At 42.7% G+C, this 16,185-nt stretch overlaps 1 protein-coding gene across 2 annotated transcripts in view; it reads right to left on the reverse strand.

Moving 5' to 3' along the window:
- Positions 1-15,162, reverse strand: part of LOC127058148 (multidrug resistance-associated protein 1) — a 98,443-nt gene extending 83,281 nt beyond the window's left edge. The window contains exon 1 of one of the 2 annotated variants that reach the window (XM_050967683.1): positions 15,001-15,162. In XM_050967683.1, the coding sequence (XP_050823640.1) occupies positions 15,001-15,048 (48 nt within the window). In that variant the 5' untranslated portion in view covers positions 15,049-15,162. The remainder of the gene's footprint in view (positions 1-15,000) is intronic. The other variant, XM_050967684.1, reaches the window with a different exon arrangement.
- Between the last annotated feature and the right edge of the window lie 1,023 nt (positions 15,163-16,185).

Below are 16,185 nucleotides of genomic sequence, written 5' to 3' on the forward strand. Positions count from 1 at the left end.
TGAAACAAAACCAGTATCTATACTGAGCCCATAATTTTTGGTATCTAGCAAAATTATTAATTTAAGTTCCCAGGCTCGCCTTTGGAAGGTGTTGTGCAGGTTTCCTTGGAAGGCGAGGACTGAGAGGTAAGATATGGAGTGAGCATGTTGTGAAAAACGTTCACACAGGTAACAGGGCGTTTTTGTCATTTTTCTGTGAAAGTTCACTTGAGAGCAAAGTGATTGTCTAGTTTCACCCACACAGCAGCTGTTGGGGCATTTGATGCACTGGATGAGGTACACCACATGTTGTGATAGGCATGTGTAACACCAATGGATCTTGAAAGAACTGTTGTGGATGGTATTGATCATCATAGCAGAGGAGATACGGCTGCAGGTTTTGCATCTGTCATGGAAGTGTCTGGTGCCACTTTGCATTGGTGTGTAAATGGTCTCCGGGGAGTCTGCTTCTGACTATGAGCTTGGTGAGGTTGGGGAGATGTCTGAAGGTCAAAAGAATAAGTTTGTATAAGATTTCTTTCAGGATGTACTCCACATTGACTAAGTCTCCCCCATCAGGTTGTAATTCTTTGATAATACCCCATACAGGTTCCCATATAGGGTGGGTAGGTAACAGCTAGGGGTGTGCAGTCAGTCCCTTCCCCCTTCCACCCCATATTGAAGCAGGTTCTCTCACAGAACTAGGGTGGCCCATTCCACAATAAACATTGATTTTTCCTAGAAGACTAAAGCCAAATGTACTTCACGTACTGTGCAAACATTTGCTTTGGACATTTAGTTATTTATTTTAAATTCAGCATTTGCTGTGGCTGTTTTAAACTACAGGGGTTTTTGTGCCTGAAAGTCTAACATTGGCAGCCTACTATCGTGAGTGCATCCACACGCTTCACTGTGCAATAGCTGCTTATACAAACATCATCATCTGATATGGCAGATAATTATCTATTGCTATAAGTAACACAAGGTTATTGCTATGCACCAAGAGCAGCTCACTTATCTTGGAACCCTAGTGTTGAACATAATAAATATTTTAGTTTAATGAGCGATTACAAAATACAACAAATATTTTCAATTTATATCCACCATGAAATCTGATTAAAGACGACAAAAACCGAAGATATTCATTTTTCCTTTACAGCAATATTTATCAGGAAACTTCTTCCCTCTCTTATCCAGTGGTCTCTACATGAAGAATGGGAACAATATCCATCTACCTCACAGAGTTATTATGAAGCTTTGCAAACTTCAACTAATCACTCTTAGGGCTTGGCTACACTCGAAACTTCAAAGCGCGTGGTCGCAGCGCCAGCGCTGGGAGAGAACTCTCCCAGCGCTGCACGTACTCCACCTCCCCGTGGGGATTAGCTTGCCGCTCCCAGCGCTGCGGCACTGTTTACACTGGCACTTTACAGTGCTGTATCTTGCAGCGCTCAGGGGGTGTTTTTTTCACACCCCCGAGCGAGAAAGTTGCAGCGCTGTAAAGCGCCAGTGTAGCCAAGGCCTCAGAGCCCCCACTCATAAGAGAAGCCAAACTGAGTCAGACCAGTGGTACATCTAGATCAGTACTCTGCTGAAGCACCTGGCCAATACCAGGTGCTTCAGCAGGAAGTAAAAGAACAGGGAAATTGTCACATCACCCAACTCCTGTCATCCTCTCCCAGCTTCTGGCAATCAGAGGCTAAGGGACACCTAGAGCATGGGGCTCCAACTCTGACCATCTTATCTAATAACCACTGATGGACCTATCCGCTACTAAATTTATCTAAATATTTTTTTAACCCAGTTATACTTTTGGTCTTCACAACATTCCCTGGCAATAAGTTCCACAGGTTGACTATTGTGTTAAAAAAATACTTCCTTTTGCTTGTTTTAAACTTGCTGCCTCTTAATTTCATTGGCTAACCCTTGGTTCTTATGTTATGTGAGGTGTAAATAACTCTTCCTTATTCACTTTCTTCACACCCGTCAAGTTTATAGACTATCATATCTCCCTTTAGTCCTCTCTTTTCCAGGATGAACAGTCCTGGACTTTTTAGCCTATCCTCACATGAAACCCATTCCATACTCTAAATTGGCTGTTATCACCCAAGAAAGATCTTGGAGTCATTGTGGATAGTTCTCTGAAAACATCCACACAATGTGCAGCGGCAGTCAAAAAAAAAGTGAACAGACTGTTGGGAATCATTAAGAAAGGGACAGATAATAAGACAGAAAATATCATATTCCTTTGATTTAAATCCATGGTACGCGCACAACTTGAATACTATGTGCAGATGTGGTTGCCCCACCTCAAAAAAGATGTACTGGAATTGGAAAAGAGCAACAAAAGTGACTGGGGTATGGAACAGCTGCCATATGTGGAGAAATTAATAAAACTAGGACTTCTCAGCTTGGAAAAGAGACAACAAAGGGGTGATATAATAAAGATCTATAAAATCATGACTGGTGTGGAGAAATTAAATAAGGAAGTGTTATTTACTCCTCCTAACACAAGAGCTAGGGATCACCAAATGAAATTAATAGGCAGTAGGTTTAAACAAACAAACGTAAGTATTTCTTCATACAACGCACAATCAGCCTGTGGAACTCTTTGCCAGAGGATGTTGTGAAGGCCAAAACTATAACAAGGTTAAAAAAAATTAGATAAGTTCAGGGAGGATAGATCCATCAATAGCTATTAGGATGGACAGGGATAGCACCTCTGTTTGCCAGAAGCTGAGAATGGACGACAGAGGATGGATCACTTCCCTCTGGGGCACCTGGCATTGGCCAGTGTTGGAAGAGAGGATACTGGGCTAGATGGATCTTTGGTCAGACCAAGTATGGCCATTCGTATGGCATTATATTTTCTTCCTTATTACCTAACCCTTTCCTAATGGTTCTTAACACTGTTAGCTTTTTTGACTGCCACTGCATATTCTTGGAAAACATCCAGTCAACTAACCACAATGACTCCAAGATCCCTTTCTTGAGTGGTAATAGATAATAGATAGGTAATAGATCCCAATAGATCCTATTTAGATCCCAATCATTTTATATATACAATTGGGATTATGTTTTATAATAAGAATTACTTGGCATTAATCAACCTTGAATTTTATTGACCATTTTGTTGCCCAGTGCCGCACTTAGTGAGTTTCTTTGTATCTCTTCACAGTCTGCTATGACATTATCTATCTTGACTAACTTTGTATGATCTGCAAACTTTGCCACCTCACTATTTACCCCCTTTTCCCAGATCATTTATGAATATGTTGAATAGCACTATGGTCCCAGCAGTTACCCAGGGGAGACCACTATTCACCTCTCTTCATTCTGAAAACCGATCATTTACTCCAATCCTTTTTCCTGTCTTTTAACCAGTTACTGATCCATGAGAGGACCTTCCCTTTTATCCCAGGAATACTTATTTTGTTTATAAGCCTTCGGTATGGGGCCCTGTCAAAGGCTTTCTGGAAGTCCAAGTATTTTATATGGACTGGATCACCCTTGTCCGCATGTTTGTTGAACCCCTAGTAGATTGCTGAGGCATAATTTCCCTTTACAAAAGCCGTGTTTTGACTCTTCCCCAACATATCATGTTCATCTAGGTGTCTGATCATTCTGTTCTTTGCTATAGTTTCAAGCAATTTGCCTGGTACTGAAGTTAAGTTTATCAGCCTGTAATGGCCAGGATCACCTCTGGAGTCTTTTTAAATATTGGTTTTCCATTAGCTATCCTCCAGTCATCTGATACAGAAGCTGATTTAAGCAATAGGTTACATAGCAGTTAGTAGTTCTGCAATTTCATATTTGATTTTCTTCAGAATGCTTGGGTGAATACCATCTGATCCTGGTGACTTATCACTGTTTAATTTATCAATTTGTTCCAAAACCTCCTCTACTGACACCTCAATCTGAGACAGTTCCTCAGATCTGTTTCCTAATAAGAGTAGTTCAAGTGTGGGAATCTCCCTCACATCCTCTGCCATCAAGATGGATGCAAAGAATTCTCTTAGCTTCTTCACAATGGTGCTGTCTTTTTAGTGCTTCTTTAGCACTTTGATCATTGATCATTCAGTGGCACCAATGACTGTTTAGCAGGCTTCATGCTTCTGATGTCCTCAGCACAGGACTGAGTTCTCAAAATACAAACTGTGGTGGAGGACCCACTATATTCAAAGATATTGTATTTCCAGGAAGTTCCCACCAAAGTAAGAAGAATTAGAAATAATTACTGTCTTTAATCAAAAAAGAGAGACAATACTTTTGGCTGTGAATAACCTAAGAAGTCCTTACATAAAATAAGCAATGCTTCCTTTTTCCTCTCCTAAACTCAACTAGGAAATCAGCAGATTAGCAGATTCTACCTCCCAACAGAAAAGCTTCTCAGGATGGATAAGTTGAGACTCCAGCATTGTTCCTGGCAAAAGCAGAAGAGGAGATATTGGGGAAAGGCTCAGGTTAGCAGTCAGTTTATCCACCATATAATTTTTCAAACAATATTAACGTGAGGCAGGCATGAGAAGGCCAGAGGTAATTTTTTTTTTTTACCCTTCCCTTCCAATACACACAGACCAAATGCAAGACGATTTAAAATATAAATAGTTTGACAAATGATATTTGATAGATTACAAATATGTATAGAAAAATTAAACTGTGTTAAACTAAAATTGGAGACAATGTTGGAGGCAATTAAACATACACCTCTACCTCAATATAACGCGACCCGATACAACACGAATTCGAATATAATGTGGTAAAGGAGTGCTCTGGGGGAGAGCAGGCCACGCATTCCGATGGATCAAAGCAAGTGCGATATAACGCAGTTTCACCTACAATGCAGTAAGATTTTTTTGCTCCTGAGGACAGCTTTATAATGAGGTAGAGGTGTCGTAGTTACTTAAAAATGTAAGTGTACTGAGGCTGTCTCAATTGTGTCAACTCCCACTTACCATACACACAGAGCTAGGTCAGCAGCTACACAGTGCACAGTAACTTCTAGATCTGCTTTGATAATACTGCTGGTATTAAACATCTAAAGGCAAAGGGAAGCTGCTGTTTTGCATTATGAAGTAAAAATTAAACTGCATTCATAAATTAATGACACTATAGAAAAAACCATCTCAAATCACAAATGGTATTTTCAGTTTAACACGACCCTTCAAAAAATGACACTGAGCTGAAACTAGATTAAATTCACACTCCAAACATGTTTTAAGTTCTTAATGTACTGTAACCCTTTTACTCCAGTGTAGAATTATATAAAATGAGAAGCAAAATTATCTGTTGCAAACGTTGTCTTGCCTTCTTATATTATTCATTGCGAGCTCTGAAACGCTGACTAAAGGAGAGAGTGAGGAAGAAACAGTGCCCTTATGAAAAGGGAATTTGGTTTGAGGGGAAGTGAGAGAAAAACATTGAGTTCTGCAAACCAAGTTAGATACAAGTACAAAATTAAGATGCTGAGTAGTTGAACAAAGAAGAGTTAAACAACAAAAAGGCAAAGAGTAAACAGGAAGATAAAGAGCAGGTATGATCTGGAGAAGTTTCAAAGATGGAACATGAACTGAAAACTGATCCTGTTTTAAAACACTACTTGAATGTACAGAAAAATATCTGGCAAGATTTAGAAGGATTATTAGCATGCAAATTAAGGAGGACACTTGCTTACTTAAAAGTGCAGAAATTCCAAGATATTTAGATCAGAATTCGTCTATTAACAAAGAAGCAAACACTGCTGAAATAAAGCCTGCATCAGCAACTTGACAGTACTCCTCTCAGGCTACTAATTTTCCACAAAATAAAGCTGTTTGCAGCTGCTCTCATCTTTACTATTGAGGCATACCCTACAGAGACTGCTGTAACCTGAAAGGCCTTCAGAGACTGCTCAGATCAAACTGAAAGCAAATGTTGGGACCTACACAAAATTAAAAAAAAAACAAAAACAAAAACAAAAAACACACACCACACTACAGCCTGAGGCAGACATCCAGCGTACAAAATTTCAACATACATTTTAAGTTTGGCAAAGCAATCAAACACATGGCTTCATAATGATAAGTGTTGTATAACCTTATTATCCAGTACTACCAGCTCTGCCTGTAACACACACATTAATCCTATTTAAATGGAGAGTAGACAAAGTTGTGACAAACCAACATAACAAAAAAATTCCTTCAGGTTAGTTAACGTGATCCTTAAATAGGGTCTTTAAGAGGGAAAGATTCTTGATCTGCTGTCTTTTTGTTGGTAAAAAAAAGTTATCTGAACTGTTTAACATTAAGATATCCAATGTATTCAAAGCAATTTTCAAGAGTGTTTTCAGAGTTACAAGCGTGGAGATACAACCACATATAAAAGTATATTTCTATATTCTTCTTCCAACTAGCACTGACCTTAAAATCCCTCTAGTAATCCTTCACCCTTGCGACTCTGGCTATCTTTTCAATACACCATTATCTGTCTTTCCATGTTCATTTTTTAAATTTTAGCTTTGCAATTCTATTATTTCATTTTCAAGGAATATGTAGGCTGCCTGATAAGATGAAAAACCCGATAGACTCAATTCAGGCTTTCATGGAAAATAATGCAGTTACAATTTATTAATGCATAATATTTTCTGTAATATCATCCCTCAAGTTCTTGTTATTTACTAACAACTGAACCACAAACCTCACTTAGGACAGTCAGATTTCAGGTTCCCAGGAGCCAGAAATATAAACTTGATTAAGATAAAAGGATATGTTAATACCATTTAAGCTGCAATTAAACAACGGTTAGGGAGAACTTTAGTTATGCCATTTAGGGAGGCCACCTCTAAACTTACAAGGTTACAGCAGCATAGCTATATCAATATGTAGCTGCATTATGCCAATGGAAGAGGGCTCTCCTGTTGACATAATAAAACCAGCTCAACGAGCAGCAGTAGCTATGTCGGAAGGAGAGCATCTCCCGCCGACAAAGCACTATGCACAAGAGCACTTATGCCGGCAAAACTTGTGTCGCTCAGCGGGTGTTTTTTCACACTCCTGAGTGACAAATGCTTTGCCAACACAAGTGCTAGCGTAGACATGGCCCCAGTTTACCAACGGAAATGCAAGAAAGCCAATTTTCTAACTAAGAACAGGCTGAGAGTATGTATAGTCAAGCAATGAAAAACAACTAGAATTTAGAGTTTAAAGTGTCAGTATTTGAATATTTACAAAATGTTATATGCATATTCCCAATATGGTTGCTGTGAATTGCTATGTATTAATATATGAATATCGATATGTATTTTTTTAATGACTTTGGTCAGTGAGGTAAAGTTACTGTCTAACAATGGTGGGTTATTAGAGTTTCCTGTATGACTACTGATCTGACTTAATAGGGGGCTCTGGGAAGGAGAGAGAGAAAAGCAACACAACGGATCTAGCTAAGGATTCCCCAGCAATACACTTGAAAGACAACAGGACAAGCTGTTAGCTTCAAGGATCTTGTCTCCAAGGAAGATGCAAGTTTGGTTTGTCAAACTAGCAACCTGGAGATCAAACAAACATTAAAGATTTAAAAAGTGCTTCTCAGAAGAAGAAGGGGTCTCTTGTCAAACGCTATGTAGGGAGACTGACAGAGTGAGTCTAAACAAGTAGGACCTTCCCATTTCCAGCACAGGGCCAGCCTTAAGGAAAAAGCTAGATATAAATACATTATGTTTTATTGTTTTAAGATCTGCTTGTCTGTTAAGTGTTTTTGTTATAAATAAACAACATCTTTCTTTAAGGAGTCTGTCTGATGACTGTATTAACACTGTGATTGCTCTGTGAAGGAACAGAACTGCCGGGTGTTAGCCTAAATCTGACCTGCTGATGTAATCACAGTTAGTACCAGGGGACTGCAACTCAGGGCACAGTCAGAGTGCAAGAAACTGTAATTTCATCTGGAGCCAGGTGACAGTTAAGATACGTCTAACCAGCAAGCATGTGCCCGACAGCAAGTCTTGGAGCCTGGGTCTATAGATTCAGGCTTGCTGTCCTCAGGAGCTGTGTAGACGTTCAAGGCTTGTGATCTAAAGCTCAGCCTCCCTTTGTAGGCTTCAGAGTCTTGTCTACACAGTTATTTTTATTGCTGCAACACAAGCACGAGCCTGTAGACCCATGCTATGAGACTCACTGACACAGGCTGATGCATGCTGTGCACATGTAATCATAAAGAAGAGAGACCTACGAGGGACGTATTCAATGAAAGCAAGAGGGATCAGAGGTGCAGTTTACTCAATAACTGAGACCGTTACTTACAAATCCTCTGCACTAGTGTTTTTGGGATGTTTCCCAGAGTTGCACTACTGTACCACCATTTCAGCTTCATGGGTGACAACACTAGTGTATTCAGAGTCCAGACATTTTTACCATGAAGTAAAACAGAGCAGTGAAAATACCCATCAAGTGACTACCCTATTGTCAGTGGGTAGCAATGAGGAGAGATTTTCTGAAAATAGCTACTGAAGATAAGTGCAAAAGGGAGATGAAATGAAATTCTATATGCTTTATTGCAAAGGGTACTGAATTTCCCTGTGACTGGTGCTCTATTCATCACGTTATGGTACCTCCTTCTGGTCATTCTGGGGAACAGCTCACCAGGTCAAAGCCATCCCTACATCTCTGTCTTTCTGTTTGCAGCCCTCTCTCACTTCAGGAGCTGCTTCGGACTCTTCATTACGAAGCCCACAGGCTAGGTCACTATCATGGTTTCCCCTTCAGTTGAGCGGAGGGAGGAAGAGGTCTCTTCTCCCAAACAGGCTCAGGCAGTCTTCCTATGCACTGCCCCACCAGTGCCACTTCCCCAGTCCCTGGTTGGGGAACCCAGGCCTGCACTCTATTTCTGGTTACAAGGGTCTCAACCTTTTTCTTTCTCAGAGTCCCTCCTCTCCCACTGCCCCCAACCTGCTACAAAAACTTGTGCCACAACAACTGTTTTTCTGCATACAAAAGCCACAGCCAGTGTTAAGTGGCAGCAAGCAGTGCAATTGCCCAGGGCCCTACATCACAGGGGGCATTGCAAAACTAGGTTGCTCAGGCTTCAGACTCAGCTTTGGGTGCTGGTCCTCAAGGCCCTGGGCTGCAGTCTTGCGCAGTGGGGCTTTGGCTTTTTGCCCTGGGCCCCAGTGAGTCTAAGGTTGGCCACAATTGTAGGACACTCTGAAACATGTTCATGGCCCCCGGATCTCTGGCTGAGAACCACTGCAAGTCTGTTCCACCCTGAACCTTTCTGCATTTCCCTGACCCTTTCCTAACCTTTTGGCTCTCCCTTCCTTCTCTGGGTCTCCCAGCTTCAGCACCCCCTCCTCCCAGGGAGCAACTACAAGCTACATGTCTGTGCAGCCTCCAAATACTCCTCCCTCTTCCCAGAGAGGGACTGCAGTCTGTCCCAGCAGCTCCTTCTGTTGTCAGTTTCCTGCTCCTGCAGATGTGAGCTACTTCTAACGAAGGTTTCTCTGAGTCTTAATTCCCCCAAGCTTGCCGCTTAATAGGCTAATTGGCCCCTCTGGCCTGCCTTAATTCTTTCAGTGCATGCGTGGAGAGGACACCCCATCACAGTAGCCACTGAAGTCAACTGAAGCTGGGGGCACATAGTCCTTTGCATGATTAGGTTCTTCTATATGAGAAGAATCCAAAAAGCAGGTAACCGCAGCACAGAAATGGATGGTGCAAAGTTAGGAAGACTGCAAGGGATTTCTAATTCTCAGGAAGAAGAGATAGTAATGAGCTACCTATATTCAAGTTTCTAGAGCATCTGTCAGCTTGGACAAAAATTTCCCTCCAGTACCTTGCGGCACCCACTAGTGACTTACAACCTCTTCTTCCCAAGAAGTGGCTATGTTTCAGAGAAGTTGTATGGCCTTCCATATACAGTTTGAAATACTTTAGAATCAGAATCGCTATCACTAATTGTTTGTATGAAAGAGATTACATTTTAAAATACTTCTTTTTATATAAAGCCATGGAACAAAGATGTTATTTAAAAATATATTACACATCTTTTGTTTCTTGGTGATGCAATGTATTTATAAAAAGGGGCATGACTCACTTTGCTACCTAACCTGTTGATTTCAGTTTTCACCCCCTGAAGTAATTGAAGAAAAAAAATGTGACAGACTGTTTCACAACAGACAAGCGCACAGATAGGGCTCATGTTTTACCACAGCTTTCAAACAGAAAGGATGTAACCTATAATCTTTTTGGGGGGGGTTCCCTAATAATTATCTGATCCACAAATTCTATTCCAGTAAGATTCTTTTTAATGGTCAGCCCTAACGATCAACCTTTCCACATTGGCAATTGTATTTTTTGAAAAATACTGAAATGACTGCACATTTTTTTCAAGTCAAGGATTTCACAATATGGACAGAATTCTCACCAAAGAAACATACCAACAGTAGAGTTTACCAATAAAGAAATCTGCCTTTATTCACTAAAAGAAAAAATATTTAACTATTCATAATTTATTATTCATTAAATCAATCAATTTTAAAAGGACTGCAAATTAACTCTAAAAAGGATATGATCACAAGCAACCTTTACCTTTTTAATTAAGGCCACCAGATCACAGCTTAGAAGACCAAGCAGAAAAAGAATTTGTCCTAGTACTTATGCTTTGGAACAAATCCAAGAACCATGGGAGTCTGAAATCCTCCAAGTGATTTCATGTTACCCAACTAATTAGTAAAAAGTGATACAAAGGCATACCCGTCAATCCTGAAAATAAGCATTATAACTGAATTTTTCATTTTGCATTTGTGATATTTTAAGTTATGAGAAAAGTCAACAGGTAGTTAGAAACCTGAAAAAGAAAAAGTTCACGCACTGTATGCATGTGCCTATTTCTAACCGAATCAGGCAACAGACTCTAAAATGTACCCATTTGCTCAAATACAATGGGGGGGGATAAATATCCCCCCAAAGCTACTCCCTTCCTGTGCCACCAAACAACATCTCCTGCTATTTAATTAAAACAGTTGTGTGCTGTTTATTATGTATATTGTTAACTGTAAAAATGTCAAACTTTTTCTAATGTAACAATGTTTGGATAGCTGAGCAACAAAACAAGATATTTGTTGAATATCACCAATATTGATAGATAATGTATTTGCTGAATAGTTTTTGAACAGCTATTGAGCTAGACAAACATCACTAGAGAACAAACAAATAATTCAACAATACTGATGAAGTTTATCTTAAAAATTCTCTCCTGAAGTATCCAATCAGCTTATTATCTGTTCAAATACTATTTGGCTGATACATGAGCTGACAAATACATGAAATTAATGGATTTTTATTTTAGTTCTAGTCACTTAGCCCTACTTACTAATGTATCTTGCTTTTGTTATATTTCTCTTCTTCTCTTTGCTTTAGTAGTCAATATATTTTCCTTCATTTCTTTCACAGTTTTCCTCTTTCCCTATTCTCTCCCTGCATTCCCACTTCTCTCTTTCTTTATTTTCTTACATTGTCCATTCTAGCACCACCTTTCCACATTCTCTATATATTGTACTTCACTTCTCTAATTTATACCCTTCAGTATCTTTGCCACCCTTTCTGACCAAATCCATGCATTGGGCTTGGAAATTTTACCAGATACCCAATAGCCAGAGCAATAGCAATAACAGAGCATGGCAACAGCCAAAGGCCAATATGAAAGGTAGATTCCTAGCTACTGCAAGGGCATGGGTGTTGAGTCTCTGCTTCTCAACCCCTCTCACTGCTCCCTCTCTGCTGCAATGGAAATTTACAAGCTGCAGAAAAGGCACTGAAGTGGTATGTCTGCAGATATATCAAGATATGCCCCATACCTACACACTGCATTGTACACAAGTGGCTCACATGTGGGAAGTTACCTTCACAACCATAAAGACTAGAGACTTTTTTTTAAATGAAAACCTATGTTCTGCAGAAGTTGATGGCACACACCAGGAAAAGCTTCCTATTTGCCATGGGAGAATGGATTTTTTAAGCTCCACTCACAATTTTAATACCTCTTGAAAATTTCAGGAAAAGTAGAAATAAAGCAAGCGCTCAATAGCTACTACAAGTCAGCCCAAAGAAAGTTCTCTGATCTACAAACAATCTAATGCACTTAATGCAAACTGGTAACATTTTCAGCAATTATTAATGTTACCATTATAACCTGATGAGTAACACAGATTACTACCTCAGAAGGGTGTATCTTCCCAGGAACTCTCTCACTTCAAGCAGGCTGGTCTAGCAACTGCTCCAGCTTGCACAAGAACTGTTTTTCAGTAAGCAAGACAAGTTCCCAACTTGCAAACTCCCAATGAACTACAAGTTCCAACACTAGTAAACCCTTAACTATTTACAAACCTTCAACAAAAAGCATGTCAGATATCTATTTATATGACTGAAGTAAGAAGAATATCACATGTGAGAATTCAAAGCTGTGATTTATCTGATCAAAGCAGGAAACAGTTATTACAATGACAACATGTACACACCACTCTATTTTGTGGCTAGTACCCTGAATACTTATCGAGTTTACAACATACCACATAAATTGGAATTATAGAAAGATAGATTGAAGTGCCACTAGAACAGGGTTTCTCAAACAGGGGTCACCGCTTATGTAAGGGAAAGCCCCCGGCAGGCCAGGCCAGTTTGTTTACCTGCCAGGTCCGCAGGTCCAGCCGATCAAGGCTCCCACTGGCCGCAGATCGCCACTCCGGGCCAATGCGGGCTGCTGAAAATGGCGACAAGTAAGTCCCTTAGCCCATCCCGCTTCCAGCTGCTACCATTGGCCCAGAGCAGCGATCCAGGGCCAGTGGGAGCCTGTCAGGGGCTTTCCCTACACAAGCAGAGACCCCTGTTTGAGAAACCCTGCACTAGTATCTAGGGGCTTGTCTACATCAGAAAGTTGCAGCGCTGGTGAGGGAGTTACAGCGCTGCAACTTAGGAGGTGTACACATCTGCAGGGCACCACCAGCGCTGCAACTCCCTGTTTGCAGCGCTGGCCGTACTCCCGTTTTGTCTCGGGTGTAGAGGATCCAGTGCTGGTGATCCAGCGCTGGTAATCAAATATAGACACTTACCAGCGCTTTTCTTGACCTCCGTGGAATAAGCAGGTATCCCAGCATACCTGAGGAAGCCTCTGGTAATCAAGCTGGTCTCCTTCCCCGGTTTGCTCTCGCGTTCCCCGAACCCCGAGCAAGCAGGTCTCCTTCCCTGAGGTTTGCTGGGTGGTTCCGGGAACGCGAGAGCAAACCGGGAAAGGAGACCAGCTTCGCCGCGGTTTGCTCTCGCGTTCCCCGAACCCCGAGCAAGCAGGTCTCCTTCCCTGAGGTTTGCTGGGTGGTTCCGGGAACGCGAGAGCAAACCAGGAAAGGAGACCAGCTTCGCCGCGGTTTGCTCTCGCGTTTCCCGGAACCACCCTGCAAACCGCAGGGAAGGAGACCTGCTTGTTCGGGGAACGCGAGAGCAAACCGTGGCGAAGCTGGTCTCCTTTCCCGGGTTTGCTCTCGCGTTCCCCGAACCACCCAGCAAACCGCAGGGAAGGAGACCTGCTTGTTCGGGGGTTCGGGGAATGAGAGAGCAAACCCGGGAAAGGAGACCAGCTTCGCCGCGGTTTGCTCTCGCGTTCCCGGAACCTCCCTTGAAGCCGCCCAACAGCGCTGCAGTGTGGCCACATCTAACACCACTTGCAGCGCTGGTTGCTGTAAGTGTGGCCACTCTGCAGCGCTGGCCCTATACAGCTGTACTAATACAGCTGTAACAACCAGCGCTGCAAAATTTTAGATGTAGACATGGCCTAGGATTCTATATTTGCAGTAGCAATTGAAAGCCCCGTTCAGGATTAGGGCTTCACTTGACCCACAAAGCAAGTGTTTTCTTTATTATCTCTGGTATAAAGGAGAACATTCCCATAAACTTCTATTCACACCCAAAGTTGCTTTGTTTACATTACATTCAAAGTGACATCAGGCAAGTGAACGGTACATGTCTGATTAGATCAAGAAACCACATGAAAGCAAAACCAGAGAAAAATTCATTAACAGCAGCTTTAAGGGCAGGGACCATGTACATATAAGTGTTTGTACATTTAGCACAATGGAGCCCCGATTCTAACTTGCTACCAGAATATTAATATTTAAAAAAATACATAGCAGAGAACGATGTAACCAACCATACTGTAATGATTTGGAGAACCGGAATGTAGCCCATGTCCTAATTACTCAAATATCCAGACTGAAAGTGCATTTCAACATAAAACAGTAGTATAGAGAAATGTGGAAGGAGAATCAGAGTGTGCGGCATGAAAACAACAGCAATAAAGATAGAGGAACCTTTGCTACCTAACTTTTGAGATATCACCAAGAGTCACCCATTCTAATATACTTACTTAACACACACAATCTAATCTCGATGAGACAGGAAATAATTAATAGCACTTTTGTCTCTTAACTGATATCACAATTACAGTAGCACAGAACAGGCAGCTCTGTACCATTCAAGGGCAGTCACCACCACCTCATGCGGCCAGAGCTGCCCTTAGCCACCTAGGAGCTACCTAAACTGAAAGTAGGCTTAGCCTGGGTGAAATTATCAAGATCTTGCAATGAGTTAATACGTTTAGCAGACAGTCCTATGTCGTCAAGAAAAGCACAGCGCCCACACTAATCAGACACAACCCCATTTACCCCCCCCCCAATCCTTTACATAACTTTTGACAGGGCGAGGGAACAAAAGGCATCGGCCAAGCTCTTGATACCCTGTGCTTCCGCTGGATGGGTGGGGGGAGACTCTCCCCTTTCTTGGACCAAGGGCCCTGCAACCCCGCCATGCACCCCCTTCCTGTAAGGGAAGAGGGGGCTGCACCCTCCCAGAGAGGGCCTGACCCGGGGGAAAGGCTGCACCCCTTCCATGAGGGCGCGAACCCTGCCCCCCTGTGGGGGACCCCCGCCAGGCGGCGTGCGAGAGCCCCGGGCGCTGGGTCCGGCCCCGGAGCACGCGGCCGCAGACCCCGCGCCGCTCTTACCCAGAAGGGCTCCGAGCCACCCTCGCTGCACAAGCCCTGGATCGCCATGGAGCGCGGCGGCGACCGGGAACTGCCCCCCCTCCACGCTCTCCCTCTCCGGGCGGCGGCAGCGACTGAGGGAAGTGGGGAAAGGCGGCCGGGCGGGCAGCTGCCACGCTCCCTGATTGGCTCCTCGGTCACGGGGATGCTGGGCCTGCTGTACCGGCAGATCGCCGCGCCGGCCGGCCGCTGGGGGCGCCCCGGTGTATGTGCCGGGTGGGGGCAGTGCGCACGCGGCCGGTGTACGGCTCCATAGGGTGCGGCTTGTAGCGTGCCCGCCCTGCCTACGCGCCACAGCCACAGCGTCGAGATTTCGTTCCTCCTGGAAATGCAGTTAGCGATGCACCCTTAATTAGTAAGGCATTTGGGGGCTCATTACTACCCCCCATGGTGCACACCCCCAGTGTAGCCCACCCTACACCGATCGGTACAGTACGTTTACCAGGTGTCGCTGAGTAGGTGCCCCCTAGATGCAGTGTAACACGTTCTCTAACTATGCGCAGTGGAGGTTTGCAGAGCACCTGCGGGTGGTCCACCCTAAGCTAGAGGGTCAGAGGATGCTAGTGCTCCCTACTTTCAATTGAGAGAAACAGAACTGATGGAAGGAGTAAATTAAGGGCCTACACCATTTCCCACTGAAGTTAGGGGAAGTCTTTCTAGTAGCTTGATCAGGATTTGGATCAGGCCCTGCATGAAAAAAGAATGTAGTTCGTATACGTCACTTTTTTCAAAACAGACCAAATACTGCCTAAAACCCATCTATATGCACGTACTTTCCACATGTTACATTTCCAAATGTTCAGTGTAAGCAAGTGCTGTAGTTGCCACGTTTTTAATAGTGAATGCAAGAAGGTGTTATGTACTCAAACACCTTCAGTATTGCTCACATGTAGAACAGCACACGCTATATGACCACTTTTCTTTGTTACCTTATGTACACTATACGGCCACAAAAACGACCAGGAGTCCAGTGGCACCTTAAAGACGAACATTTATTTAGGCATTAGCTTTCATGGGTAAAAAACCTCACTTCTTCAGATACATGGAGCCATGAAGAAGTGAGGTATTTTACCCACGAAACCTTATGCCAGAATAAATCTGTTAAAAAGGGCTTGGCTACACTGGAGAGTTGCAGTGCCGGTGATG

Source organism: Gopherus flavomarginatus, chromosome 9 (assembly GCF_025201925.1).
Source record: "Gopherus flavomarginatus isolate rGopFla2 chromosome 9, rGopFla2.mat.asm, whole genome shotgun sequence".
In the NCBI taxonomy this organism is placed as follows: domain Eukaryota; kingdom Metazoa; phylum Chordata; order Testudines; family Testudinidae; genus Gopherus; species Gopherus flavomarginatus.